General features: G+C 49.9%; 1 protein-coding gene across 1 annotated transcript in view; it reads right to left on the reverse strand.

Annotated features, from left to right (window-relative positions):
- RAPGEF5 (Rap guanine nucleotide exchange factor 5) overlaps nt 1–15,081 on the reverse strand; it is a 249,155-nt gene that overhangs the window by 117,367 nt on the left and 116,707 nt on the right. The window contains exon 8 of the mRNA XM_062179032.1: nt 9,181–9,248. Within this exon, the coding sequence (XP_062035016.1) occupies nt 9,181–9,248 (68 nt within the window). The remainder of the gene's footprint in view (nt 1–9,180; nt 9,249–15,081) is intronic.

Genomic DNA, 15,081 nt, shown 5'->3' on the forward strand with positions numbered 1-15,081 from the left:
CGAAGTTCAAGAGTAAGTACACAGGCAGGTTGGCACGAGTAGCCACGTTGTTAGCCGAGAGTAAAGACTATGGGGAGAAGATACGGCAAAGCCTGAGAAGCTGGGGTACAGTCTTTGTCTAGGTTGTAGGTGCCGGCAAACTTTTCCTGAAAAGAGCAAGAGAAGAAATACTCCAGGCTGAGCCCAAGAATGACAAGCAACGATGCCCAAATCCACACAAAACTACATCCCAGTGATACTGAAGCTGCAAAAACAAGCAGTAGGCTCTGGTTTCTCAACTCTTGGCCTAAGAGGAAACCAGACAAAAGAAGGAGAATAAGATTGTCAAACATTACTAAGGGCACACCTGCTGGTATTTCTTTTTAAGATCGATTTATTTATTTGAAAGGCAGAGTTACAGGGAAAGGGAGAGACAGAGATTGGTCTTGCATCCACTGGTTCATTCCCCAGATGGCTACAAAGGAAAAGGCTAGAGCAGGCTGAAGCCAAGAACCTGGAGCTCCTCCTGGTCTCCCATGAGGGTGGCAGGGACCCAAGCACTTGGGCCATCTTCTGCTTTCCTAGGCACATCAGCAGAAAGGTGTATCAGGAATAGAGCAGCTGGGACTTGAACTAGTGCTCCATTCTAAGCAGTGGCTTCACCTGCTGTGCCATAACACTCACCCCGAAAGTCTTTTTTTCCCAAAATGTATTATTTGAAAGGCAGAGTTACAGAGAGACAGAGATCTTCCATCAGCTGATTCACTCCACAGATTGCTGTAACAGCTGGAGCCAGAAGCCTGGAACTCTATCCAGGTCTCCCATATGGGTAGCAGGGGTCATGCTCTGCTGCTTTCCTAAGAATTAGCAGGGAGCTGGATTGGAAATAGAGCAGCTGGGCCTCAAAGCTGTGCTCATATGGGATGCTGGCATCACAGGAGGTGGCTTAACCTGGTGTGCCACAACACTGGTCCCCCTGCAAGTCATGTTTGAACAGCTGTTGTGTAAGGAGTGCTGTGGACTTGAACATCTTCTGTGCACACATCTGGAAATGATGTGGAACCCAGAAAATCAAGGCAGCAATGTTCCTTTTTAAGTTATAAAAGGGGAAATCAATATGAAATAACGAGGTTACTCTAAAACTCATTCTAGAGTCAGAAGATGGAAGATTGCTTCCTCTCTCCCTCCCTCTCATTTTCAAATAAATAAATGAACAAAGTTTTTTGTTTTTTGTTTTTTTTTTTAAAGAAAAGGCTTTGAGGGAGCCTGAGGAGTGCCTCTCCACCTGTCCATCACAGGCACTCCTCAGAGGCAGCACAGGAAGCCAGGTGTTCTCCGGGGACCCTTTCCACAGCTCCGTAATTTAGGGATTTAATTCAAGAAACCCATGAATTCATGAGCATGTTTGGGAGCTTTGTTATGCGGGAGAAGCAAGATAACTAACAGCCCTTGATAAGGATGTTCACAATCTTGGTCTATTTAATTTATCTATGTGACATTAATTACAAACACTTTACCTAACACTGTTAAGCTAGGGAAAAAAAAAAAAAAAACAGATAAAAGACGAATGTGTAACTGTCAGGAGAGTTATTTAAGAGCCTTATTTCAAGGTCTGTTTAGAAAAAAAAATCTCTATGATGTACAATTAAAGCCATTCATATCATTCTCAATATTTGAGAAGGAAAATGCAATGACTGTAGACACAAAGTCTGCTTCCCTCACACATCAAGTCGTAACAGTGCTGGCTCCAGGGGCTGGCATTGTGGTGCAGTGGATAAGCCTCCCCTTGTGATGCTGGCATCCCCAGGAGAACCAGTCTGAGTCCTGGCTGCTCCATTTCCAATCCAGCTCCCCGCTCATGTGCCTGGGAGGGCAGTGGAAGATGCCCAAGTATGTGGGTCCCTGCTACCCATGCGGGAGACCTGGACTGAGTCCCCAGGTCCTGGCTTCAGCCTGGCCCAGGCCTGGCCATTGCAGACATCTGAGGAGTGAATCAGCAGACGGCAGCTCTCTCTGTCTCTCAAAAGAGAAAATATAAAGGAAAGGAAAAGATAAATGCTGGGTTCAATCCCTTGGTGGTAAAACGAAACTGGGGCAGAGCTCCCTTAGGATCGGCCTCGCGGATGACAAAGGAGCAGTGTTTCTGTGACAAGAGGTGAAAGGGCCCAGATCTCTGTGTGAAACACTGTCTGCATCATCTTCATTTTGCAAATCACTTTTTCTAAAACATGTAGCTAGAACAGCACTGAGACAAGCAGCACAAGGAAGAAGGTGCCGTCTTTCAGGAGAGCAGTCTCGCAGTGGGAATGCTGTTTAACACAAAGGCAATCCAACACACAGAGTATTCAGATAAATCTGTGTCGATCACTACATAACACAGTCACTTCATTACAAAGCAAGCCTCGAATGTACACTCACAGAATAGAATTTTTTTTACCATTTTATTTTGATATGATTATGATTATATTATTGTTGGCTTTTAAGAATTCTTTTCATTTACTTCATTGCTTTGAAAGATAGACATAGAGACACAGAGCTAGAAAGAGATCTTCCATCTCCTGGTTTACTCCCCAAATGGCTGTCTCTGCCTGGGATGGGCCAGGTCAGAGCCAGGAACCTGGAACTCAATCTAGGTCTCCCATGAGGTTGTCAGAGCCCCAGTTACTTGAGCCACCATCTGCTGCCTCCCTGAGTATTTGTAGCAAACTGAAATCAGAAGTGCAGCTGGGACTCAAACCCAGGCCCTCTCCTATGGCACGTGGGCATCCCAATTGGTACCCTAACCACTATTCTTGCTACCTTGAACAGAAAACATAAATGATAGAATAAAAACACTGATGGGCTGAGATGATGTTTTATTCTGTATTCTAAAATATAAAATATTAAGACTTCTTTTCAGGAAAATTCAGAAGATATTTCATAGTTTAAAAAAAAAACCCCACAAGCTTTAGGTCAGCAAATATTTATTGTTCTAAATTTCTGCAGGGAAAGAAAGAAAATTATGAAAATGCTCTCCATGGGTGGGAGAGAAAAACATCCCCTGCAGTAATGGGGGAAAGGCTGCGATGCAGCCACATAAGAAATGTGCATGATGGAGAGGGTGGCATTCCAGGCAGGTTTGCCCAACCTAGGAGTCATTAGCATGGGCTCAAACAGGAGGCTACAGATCCTGGAGCCACAGCCAGCACCCCTGACTCCCAGACCTTGGCTGCCCAGCTGAGGCCTGGCAACCACCAGGGCAGGGGGTTCATGGCATGGCAGTCCCCTTCGTAGAATGACCTGTGACAGCTGTGATGACACAGCACCTGGGTGGACAGATCCTCCCTACACAACACCATGTGACAGTGGAGCCTGCCCCAGCAGGCGGAGAACGGGGAAGGGGGCGGAAACCACAGCGACGTGGAACTGCTCGCCTTCGTAACCTGCTGTACCTGCAGAATCAGCCTTTCAGAACTCAAAACACAGTATCCTAAACTGACATAACCGATGCATGGGGTGAGGCGTTCATGCAGCTCTCGTACCTGATTCCTTGAGCTTTTAGACCGGGACAGGGAATGGGCTCTGATTTTTATCCAGTTTTGGCTTGAGGGATTCGTAAGGAGGGCAAAGAAGTTGAAAAACAATTAAGAAAGGAACATAAAAAGGAAACTCAAACTATAACATAAAGGATTCAAAAGAATCATGTGGGGAGGATGCTGTGGTGTGGAGGATTAAGCCATCCCATGGGACACTGGGTTCCTCTGCTTCGGATGTAGCTTCTTGCTAATGCACCTGCAGGCAGCAGATGATGGCTCAATTGCTTGGACCCCTGCCACTGGGCTTTAGCCTGGCCCAATCCCAGTTGTTGCAGGCATGTGGAGAGTGGACCAGAGAGAGGAAAAACTCTCTCTCTCCTCTCTCTCTCTCCCTTTTTCTCTGATATTCTTTCAAATAAATAATAAAAAGTAAATAAATAAAAGAATCATCTGGGGGCTGGCATTGTGGCATAGTGGGTAAAGCCACAACCTGCAAAACTGGCATCCTGTAAGGGCATTGGTTCAAATCCTGGCTGCTTCACTTCTGATCCAGCTCCCTGCTAATGTACCTGGGAAAGCAGTGGAAGATGGCCCAAGTGCTGGCTCCTGGCTTTGGTTTGGCCCAACTCCAGTCATTGTAGCCATTTGGGGAGTAAACCAGCAGGTGGGAGATCTCTCTCCCCCTCTCTCTAAGTGTGCCTTTCGAATAAATAAAATAATTTTAAAAAAGGGCTGGGGCCGGCGCGTGGCTCACTTGGTTAATCCTCCACCTGTGGCACCAGCATCCCATATGGGTACTGGGTTCTAGTCCTGGTTGCCCGTTTTCCAGGCCAGCTCTCTGCTGTGGCCCAGGAGGGCAGTGGAGGATGGCCCAAGTGCTTGGGCCCCTGTACCTACATGGGAGACCAGGAAGAAGCACCTGGCTCCTGGCTTCAGATCGGCACAGTGCCAGCCATAGCGGCCATTTAGGGGGTGAACCAATGGAGGGAAGACCTTTCTCTCTCTGTCTAACTCTATCTGTCAAATAAATTAAAAAAAAAAGAGCTAATAATTTGCATGGTATAATTACAAGGTACAATGTTTATTTAAAAAAAAAAATAAAGAATCCTCTGCTTTCTATTAGCCTTAACTGAGAGCTTACTTCAGTATGCTTTTCTTTTGACTACAGAAAAATTATCAAACATTTGGCCACTTATCTGTATCATTAAGAATTCTCGGGCTGGCACCTCGGCTCACTAGGCTAATCCTCTGCCTGCGGCGCCGGTATCCCAGGTTCTAGTCCCGGTTGGGGTGCCGGATTCTGTCCTGGTTGCTCCTCTTCCAGTCCAGCTCTCTGCTGTGGCCCGGGAGTGCAGTGGAGGATGGCCCAAGTGCTTGGGCCCTGCACCCCATGGGAGACCAGGAGGAAGCACCTGGCTCCTGGCTTCAGATCGGCACAGCGTGCTGGCCATGGCAGCCATTTGGGGGGTGAACCAACGGAAGGAAGACCTTTCTCCCTCTCTCTCTCTCTCACTGTCTAACTCTGCCTTTCAAAAAAAAAAAAAAAAAAAAAAAAGAAGAATTCTCTTCAAGTGGAGGATTGGCGATCACAAAGATGATTACAGAACCCAGTGGTCAGAGGTCACATGAGCCACAGCAAGAACCCCAGTTCACCGCATCACATATTGCTCACCAAAGATCCCATTAGAAGCTGGCAAGACTTCAACGCATTTTGACCAAGATTCCTTTATTTTCTAAGCTGCTATGGCCTGGGAAAGTGTGGAAGATGGCCCAAGTCTTTGGGCCCCTGCACTCGTGTGGGAGACTTGGAGGAAGCTTCCTGGCTCCTGGCTTTGGATCAGCTCAGCTTTGCCCATTGTGGCCATTTGGGGAGTGAACCAGCAGATGGAAGACTCTCTCTCTCTCTGCCTCTGACTCTCTGTAACTCTGCCTTTCAAATAAATAAATTAAAAAAAAAAAAGTGAAGGCGACAGTTCTGTATTTATGAGATAACCAGTGCAGCAGACAGGGTCATAGTGCACCCCAGTCATGTCATCGGGTGCCTGGAAGACACATTCAAAAAAGCCAGGAGTCGGACGGCTACGGTGAACTGGGAATGACCAAGAAGGAACCACTTGTGCCGAGCACTCCCTGTGTGCCAGGCGCTGCTCTGAGGGCTTCACTCACACTCATTTCATCGTCACATTACGAAGGTCGGAACGGTAATTTAGCACAAAGACACCGTGGCCAGACTGCCCCATCACTCACAGCCTGTCTGTCCATGGTGGTAAGTGCACACTGTCTACACTGCAGGCTTCCTTGTGAGGTTTCCATACAAACACATGAAAACAGAGCTCAGAATGGTGACTGGGGCTGAGCCAGGAGCCCGGGCGGTGCCGTGCCGGAGGCAGAGCTCTCAACCCTCGCGCCAGGCTGCCAAGTACCCGGGTGCCTGCAGAGTCGTGTGTGCCAGGGCCGCAGGCACCTTCGTTGTGGCTGTTTCATTTCAGCCTCGTGCCTTCATCAAAATACCCTTCCATTGCAGAGATGAGGACATGCCTGCTACGTGCTGCCTGGCACAGTGGGGGCACACTGGTGACAGAGGCATGGTGCTTTTTGAAAGCTTTTAGGCTTACTCCCCTGTAAAACTCACCCAGAGGCATCAGCTATGGGAGGAGGGCTGGGGCCCGAGCCCAAGCCCCAGTGCCCTCTGCACACCACTCACAGGTCACAACACTGGGACAAGGGTTTTCTTGGGCAGAGAAGATATCTTCATTTTTTTTTTTTTTTTTTTTTTTTTTTTTTTTTGACAGGCAGAGTGGATAGTGAGAGAGAGACAGAGAGAAAGGTCTTCCTTTTGCTGTTGGTTCACCCTCCAATGGCCGCCACGGTAGCGCGCTGCGGCCGGCGCACCGCGCTGATCCGATGGCAGGAGCCAGGTGCTTCTCCTGGTCTCCCATGGGGTGCAGGGCCCAAGGACTTGGGCCATCCTCCACTGCACTCCCTGGCCACAGCAGAGAGCTGGCCTGGAAGAGGGGCAACCGGGACAGGATCGGTGCCCCGACCGGGACTAGAACCCGGTGTGCCAGCGCCGCAAGGCGGAGGATTAGCCTAGTGAGCTGCGGCGCCGGCCAATATCTTCATTTTCTTTTGATTTTTTAAAAATGTATTTATTTGAGGGCCTGGTGTTACGGCTCAATGGGTTAAACTGCTGCTTAGGACATCAGTATCCTGTATCAGGGCACCAGTTCGAGTCCAAGTTTCTGCACTTCTGATCCAGCTCTCTCCTAGGAAAACAGTGGAATTTGGCCCAAGTGCTTGGGTACCTGCCATCCATGTGGGAGACCTGGATGGAGTTCCTGGGTCCTGGCTTCGGCCTGCCTCACAGCTGGACGTTGCAGTACTTTGGGGAGTGAACCTATATATGGAAGATGTTCCTCTGTCTCTCCATCTCTTTCTGTCACTCTGCCTTTCAAATAAATAAATTCAATAATTTTATGTCTCACACACACACACACACGAGACAGAGAGAGACAGAGGGAGACAGTGTTTGTGAGTGAGCACAAACTCTGGTTCACCCCCCAAATGCCCACAACAGCTGGGGCTGGACCAGGCCAAAGCTGGGAGCCAGGAACTCCACCCGGTTCTCCCATGTGGGTGGCAGGAAGCCAAGCACTTGAACTACAATCGCTGACTCCCAGGTCCTGCGTCAACAGGAAGATGGAGTCTGGAGTGTAACCAGGTGTCAAGCTCAGGTCCTCTGACGTGGGACGTGGGCATCTTCACCCCCAGGCCGAACCCCAGCCTTGAGCGGGAGAAGAATGAGAGGGGCCTACATCTGAGTGGAAGCGAGAATTCCCTGGTGGGTGAGGAGCTTGTGAACGGTGAGGTCCCCTCTCCCTGGGGTTGGCGAGCACATAAACCCATTACACACCCAAAGTTTCCGACAGCCGAGAGGCAGTGTCCCCACGGACACATACTTCAGCACATGTGAAGGAGAAGCAGTGAGAAGCCGTTTCCACTTGGTCTTGCTTAAAATCTGCTCTGCAGTGAGCACTGAGGTTGTCTGAAACATGGTGAACCCGGCGTGCACCTGCTGCCTCAGCCCCACGCCACACGTCAAACGTCAGATAAACCCTGTGTGTAAATCACACCCACGGATCCCTAACTGCCTCAAGTTCGCCTCACGTGACTTGAACTTGTGATTCTGCCCACAGCACTTAGATGGCCGAACCTGCAGAAGGAACCCTTATTAAACAGGGGGCTCTCCTGTGGGGGCGCATCAAGTCATCTCAGGGAATCGAGAGCAGGTGACAGCTGTCTTCCTTCCTACGCCCCCTCACTCGGCTCCCCGGGAAGGCAACTCTCGACTCTCAGACTTACACAGACTCTGTTCCTGCTCTAGTTATTGAGTCGCTGGTCTCAGGGTTTCATTCCTCTCTACAGCCTGCAAAAGCGCAGTACAATTACTGTTGCTGGTACAAATCACAAAACTCAAACAGCAGAACCTGTGCATCCTTTTGAGAAATAAAACCGTAGTCAGACTTTTGCCTGCAGAGTAAGTTCAAAACAAAGGATGGCTGCGATTGCAATTTAAAAACACTTGTGCCCCTAGGAAAATAATGATTGGAGGAGTCTTTGAGAAAGTAGCCAATAGCCTGAGTTCGGGAATTCCTAGATAAGTCTGTGTGAGAGCCTTACATGTAATTCCAGCATGAGCTTGTGGCTCACAGCCTTTTAAATATTTTCATAGCAAAACAGTTGAATCTATGGAAACGTGACAAGCTGTGCACTCTTCACTGAAAACATTAGTGTGATGGTTCTGGACAGAATCAAGTTAGGGCTGAGGTGCGGGAGGTCAACCAGGCTAAGAACCTTGGAACTCTCCACTTTGCTATAAAGCTAACAATTGATACAGCACAGGGACCCCCGGGGATCTTCCAACACAAAGGCATTTAGAGGTCAGCTGCTACCCAGAGCAGATCTACGCGTGACACAGATCTTTGGGAGCTTAAACATCTCTGACTCGTCTGGCCGAGCTCGGCTGTGCGTAGCCACCTCATCCTCACTGCCTGCCTCCGGGGTCCCCCGGAACAGCATGCCTCAGGGTAGCCTCTCCTTCTTCTCTCTCTCTCTCTTTTTTTTTTTAAAGCTTTATTTATTCATTTGAAAGGCAGAGTGTCAGACAGATAGAAAAGAGTGAGAGAGAAAAAGAGAGATGTTCCATCTGCTGGTTTACCCCCTAAATGGCTGCAACAGCCAGGACCAGGCCAGGTGAAACCAGGAGCCTGGAGCTCCATGCTGGTCTCCCACGTGGGTGTGGCAGGGGCTCAATGACCTGGGGCATCTTCTGCTACTTTCCCAGTCACACCTGCAGCAAAGCATGCTGGGACCTGCCAGTGTGGCCAGGGAGAGTTACCCTGCTGCACCACAACATCAGCCCCTCCTGGGAGGTGCAGCGATCTCTCTCCCCCCACCACACCCCACTATGAATCTGTCTCTCCCCCCTGATCAAAGTCTAATTATGATCAGCAACGTAGGGCCAACTCTGTGAAACACTTTTATACTGAAACCGAACACTGTAGTCCCAGGAACACAGCTGGTCACAGAACACAAGAGGGAAAGCCTGCTTTCCTTGTGAACACCTGAACAGTGTCACCTCTCTCAACAGGAGAGGCCCAAGGAGCTGTGGCAGCACTGACCATACCTGGGCGTCCGCAGAGCCTTCGGCTTCTGTCACGTGTTTGACGTTGTTTTCCTCATCCTGTTCAATTGCTTAAAGGAAAAAAAAAAAAGAACAATATTTTAAAAATGCAAAATGGGACATCAATGTTCGGGTAATTTTCTTCCAGGTAGCAGCTGGGCAGGAAAACATTTTAGGCAGACGAGCAAAATATAAAAATTAGAACATTTTTTTGTCAATGGGATGAACAGTTACCAATGGGCACGGGGCATGTCCCTTGCACAGCATTTCTCCTTCAACATCCATGACACTGGGAGAATTAATCTCCACCCTCACCCTCACCTAAACCCACCCTGCCCTCATCATATCAGTGCTGTGTTCCATCAAGGATTTCCCTTCACCTCTCGGGAAAGCGGCCATATGTATTTTTCAGTTGTGGCTTTTCTGGCTGGCAGCTTCAATAATAAAGGAAGCACATTTTATGTGTGGGGTGCTCATAATGTTGTTACCACAAAGTTCCAGGCTACGGGGTCTTGGAGCCACCCCTCCCTCTGCACCCTCTCCCCCCCCCCCCCGGCCCACCTTTTTGCTGCAGCAAGAATCTGCTACTCAAAGCCCTCCTCCTTCCAGCCTCCCCCTTATCCAGTCTCTGCAGGTGCAATCGCTAAAGGAATCGGTCTCAACGAACAGAAAAGCTGCAAGCCCCAGACTCCGGTCTCTGCATCAGCTCCTCACTGCGGGGCCTGCTCCAGCCCCAGCCGTCTCTACCTCCATCCTCCCATCGATACTCAGCGTCAACATGCATCCCACACAGCTCTGACCCCCGCATGGGAAGCGGATGACTTCTCTCTTCATACCACTTGCTCCTGCCTTTGTACAAACGTTTGCTGAGCACCTACTGTGAGCCTGGCACCAGGGTGACATCTGAGAGCCACCGCGGTGAGCCCCTGACTTCACAAGGTGCACAAATTACTTGGGCAGCAGGCCATGAGCAGGGACGGCCACGACTAATAAGGATAATTTTCTTTTTGACAGGCAGAGTGGACAGTGAGAGAGAGAGATAGAGAGAGAAAGGTTTTCCTTTTCCGCTGGTTCACCCCGCAATGGCTGCTGTGGCCGGCGCACTGCACTGATCCGAAGCCAGGAGTCAGGTGCTTCCTCCTGGTCTCCCATGCGGGTGCAGGGCCCAAGCACTTGGACCATCCTCCACTGCCTTCCCAGGCCACAGCAGAGAGCTGGACAGGAAGAGGAGCAACCGGGACAGAATCTGGCACCCCAACTGGGACTAGAACCCGGGGTGCCGGTGCCGCAGGCAGAGGATTAGCCTAGTGAGCTGTGGCGCCGGCCACGAGGAAATTACTAGTATCTGTAAGGGACGTAAGAACACCTAGGGAATTGGTGGGAAGTCACTTCAGTGAGGAGGCCAGGGCTGGAGCTTCTCTGTGAAGAGAGATTTGGGCTGAGACACAGATATGCAACAAGATGACAGTCCAGAGACCTTGTTAGAGACCATGCTGAATTCAGATTTGAGCCTAAGGACGTGGGGTACAGAAGGAGAGCTGCGTGGCTCGATGTCTATTTTCCAAAGTTCCTTTCGGCTTCTTAGTGGCGAGCAGGCTGCAGAGAAGCAGGAGTGGGAGCTGGGAGCCCTGTTAGGTGACTGCTGCCCAGAGATGCCGGTGGCTCAGACCTGGCAGGTGGCAAGGAGTGGAGAGACAGGAGGTCTCAGCCACAGTCTTGTGAGGACAAACGGCCACAACTGGCCAAGGAGAGGAGAAAAGGCGGGTGAGGGAGAAGATGCGGCCCTGGGGGAGAGGAGCGGATCCTTGGACCCAGCTACCGCACATCAGGGCTTTTTGTCCTCGCCATCAACAACAGCAGGTGATCTCACTGACAGAGGGCACCTGCTGGGCTTTGGATGGAGCTGGCAGGATTCTGTGTACTTTCAAATATCGTCCTCTGTGTTGTGTGTTTTTGGAAGTCACGAGGTGAACCTCTCGCTTTGGTGCCTTTCACACTGCCCCGGGGCGCTCACCACGGAGCCACCCCCAAACACTGAGCACACAGTGGCTCTGCAGGCCAGGGGGAGCGGTGCGAGTGGGCAGAAGCTTTTCTTCTACTCACAAAGCCCCATCTGTGCTGCATTGAAGGGGGTCCCCGGTTGGTACTATTGCCCACAGAGGAGGAAATGTCAGAACAAAGAAAAACACTGATGCTTTCTCTGCAAAATGAGAGGCGGGAACCCAAAGGGGAAAAATAAAACACAGAAACAATCTGAAACTCTCCTTATAATGCAATGGGCTGTAGAGGTAAGCAATTCCACTTAACCCATTGAAAACATATAAGAGAGGGGCTGGTGCTGTGGCACAGCGGGTTACAGCCCCAGTCTGCAGAGCCAGCAGACTGGCATATGGATGCCGGTTTGAGTTCCAGCTGCTCTACTTCTGATCCAGCTCTCTGCTATGGCCTGGGAAAGCAGTGGAAAATGGCCCAAGTTCTTGGGCCACTGCACCCATGTGAGAAACCTGGAAAAGCTCCTTGCTCCTGGCTTCAGATTGGTATAGCTCTGGCTGTTGTGGCCATTTGGGGAGTGAACCAGAGAATAGACCTCTCTCTGTCTCTCTCTGCCTCTGCCTTGCCTCTCTGTAACTCTGCCTTTCAAATAAATAAATAAATAAACCTTAAAAAAAGAAAAAGAAAAGAAAACACATAAGAGGGGCCAGCATTGTGCCACCGCAGGTTAAGACACAGCCTGCAGCAACAGCATCCCATATGGGTGCTGGTTCAAGTCCTGGCTACTTCACTTCTGATTCAGTTCCCTGCTAATGCACTTAGAAAAGCCGTAGAAGAGGGCCCAAGTGCTCAGGCCCCTGCACCCATGTGGGAAACCTGGAGGAAGCTCCTGGCTCCTGGTTTCAGCCTGGCCCAGTCCTGGCTGATGTGGCCATCTAGAGAGTGAACCAGCAGATGGATCTCTCTCCATCCCTCTCTCTCTCTAACTCTGCCTTTCAAATAAATGACATAAATCTTAAAAAACAAACATATAGCAAGTCTCCTTGTCACTCAATGTGTGTTACCTTTTGATTTTTACTCTTGCCAGTTTTAGTTTTAGAGGAAAACTTTGCTCTAGGGGGTGGCTATTTCTTTTACTTTCCTTACAATAGTGGGCCGTGGAACATGCAGGACAACAAATAAAAACCCCAGGATTGAGAGCTAACACTGGGCTGTGAAATCCCGGCCTGATTCGTAATCCACAGAAATGGCACAGAAATGGCGATAGAGGGACAGAGAAGCAAAGAAGCAAAGTTGGGATCAGAAGTCTGTGCTGCATTTCTGGTTCATCGCCCACGGCAATGGAGCACTGACTGCGGCCACATGTCCGCAGCCCTGCATTGGGGCTGCCCACTCCCCACTTAAATGGACAGAGCGAACGGGAAGAGTGCGGTGAGCAAGGCCCTGGGTGGAGACAACTCATCATCTCCCAGCCTGTGCCCTGCAAGGGCTCACGAGCCTCTGCTGGACTCTTGGACACAGTGCTCAGATGATGAAGGCAGCAGAATATTCCATTCCAGCTCAGAAATAGCGCTATAGCCTTAAAAATGAAAAAAAAAAAAAAATCATAATACCAAGAATGCATTCCAGCCAGTGGTTCACATAGGCCACTTGGGAATAAAAATGTATTTATCCTGATTTCAAGGATTTATGACCACCGCACGAAGTCCCAGGCAGGAAAGGCACAGCTGGGGTCGTCTCCACAGGAGGGCTCAGTGGGCCCCTCAGTACAGAGATTGATGCTCAGGGATAAAGGAGAAATTCCTCTCTCTGTGCCTCTTGGAAGGGAGGCTCGCAGGATGGGAGGAGGAAGGAGCAGCTATTTGGGTTTGTAAGTTTAATGTTTCTTTTATCTGATCAGAATGAGGGTAGGCTGGGGACATTTTCCTATACAAATATTGATTCTGGGACAGCTTCCCTCCAGCAGAACACGTCCGCAGGAACGCCAGCTTCTAGGAGCCTCGCTCGCTGCCAACACAAACCACCCCCTTATCTCTCAACGCGCAGAGTGCAAAAGCAAGACACGGCCTTTGAAAGTCTCTCCCTGCAACAAGAGACCCAAGCAGTGGATCTAACGCGTGGAGTCCACTGGAGACCGAAGAACATACTGGAGTCCTTAGCGCCAAGTCACACAACAGCACCCAGTTCAAATATGCTTGTTCGTAGTTAGCCAAGGGGGATTCAGGAAGAGCTCCTGTCCACAGCTTCCCGGATTTGAGAGCTGGCCTGCAGGGCACTTTCTCGGGGCCTTGGGGACAACAGGTTTTCCCTCCTCACGACTCTATCAATAACGTCACTGGAGCACAAGGGGGACTGGTGTCCTTCCAAAACCATGCTGAGTTCTTCTCCGCTGATAAATTTTATAAAACTAAGAGCTACACTAACCGAAAACCTGGATACATTAGCAGCACAACACAGTGATTGCACTGCACTGGGTGACCACAGCTGGGTCCAGTTTTTTCTTTTTTTTTTCCTGACCTATTTATTTACTTGAAAGGCAGAGTTACAGAGAAGGAGAGACAGAGACAGAGACAGAGGCAGAGAGAGAGAGAGAAAGAGAGAGAGAGAGGTCTTCCACCCCCTGGCTCACTCCCCAGATGGCTGCAATGGCCAGAGCTGAGCCCATCCGAAGCCAGTAGCCAGGAACTTTTGAGTCTCCCATGTAGGTGCAGGGGCCCAAGCACTTGGGCCATCTTCTGCTGCTTTCCCAAGTGTATCAGCAGAGAGCTGGATCAGAAGTGGAACAGTGGGGACTTGAACTGGTGCCCATATGGGATGCTGGTGTTACTCGCTATGCCACAGAGCCAACCCCTGAGTCCAGTCTTTAAAAATTCACCAACCGGGGTGGGGTTTGGCATAGCAGATAAGACCTAGACTCGAGACCTGGCTCTGCCCCTGATTCCAGCTTCCTACTAATGTACACCTGGGAGGGAGCAGTGATGGCCCCAGGTAGGTCCTGCCATCCCCGCGAGAGGATCTGGATTGAGTTCCTGGCTCCCAGCTGCAGTCTGCTCTGGCCTCTCTGTTGTAACAATTTGGAAGTGAACCAGTGCACGGGAGCTCTCTGACTTTTGGTCTTTCTCTCTCTCCCAAATAAATAAAATTTTAAAAAGACAAAATCTTAGCAGGAGCTGGCATTGTGGAACACTGGGCTAAGCCAAAGCTTGCAACAGCCGCACCCCACAACAGAATGCTGGTCTGAGTTCCCGGCTAATGCCCTGGGAAAGCAGTGAAAGATGGCCCAAGTGCTCTGGCCCAGCCCAACCTGAGCAGTTGTGGCTATCTGGGGAGTGAACCAGCAGATGGAAGATTGATCTCTCTTTCTTTCTGTGTCCCTCCCTCTGTCTCTATCACTTTGGCTTTGAAATAAATAATCTCCCAAGCAAATTAGTGATCCAATTTATATTAAAAAGGACTTTTTTTAAAATTAAAAAGCTTAAAAACCAGCCGGCGCCGCGGCTCACTAGGCTAATCCTCCGCCTTGTGGCGCCGGCACACTGGGTTCTAGTCCCGGTCAGGGCACCGATCCTGTCCCGGTTGCCCCTCTTCCAGGCCAGCTCTCTGCTGTGGCCCGGGAGTGCAGTGGAGGATGGCCCAAGTGCTTGGGCCCTGCACCCCATGGGAGACCAGGAGAAGCACCTGGCTCCTGCCATCGGATCAGCGCGGTGCGCCGGCCGCAGCGCACCTACTGCGGCCATTGGAGGGTGAACCAACGGCAAAGGAAGACCTTTCTCTCTGTCTCTCTCTCACTGTCCACTCTGCCTGTCTAAAAAAAAAAAAAAAAAAAAAAAAAGCTTAAAAACCAAACAAAATCCTCACTATAGGTAGAAACTTAGAATTTCAAGTCTCAAATATGATGCAGAAAAATAATTC

The sequence above is a fragment of the Lepus europaeus genome, chromosome 20 (assembly GCF_033115175.1).
Source record: "Lepus europaeus isolate LE1 chromosome 20, mLepTim1.pri, whole genome shotgun sequence".
Classification (NCBI taxonomy): Eukaryota; Metazoa; Chordata; class Mammalia; order Lagomorpha; family Leporidae; genus Lepus; species Lepus europaeus.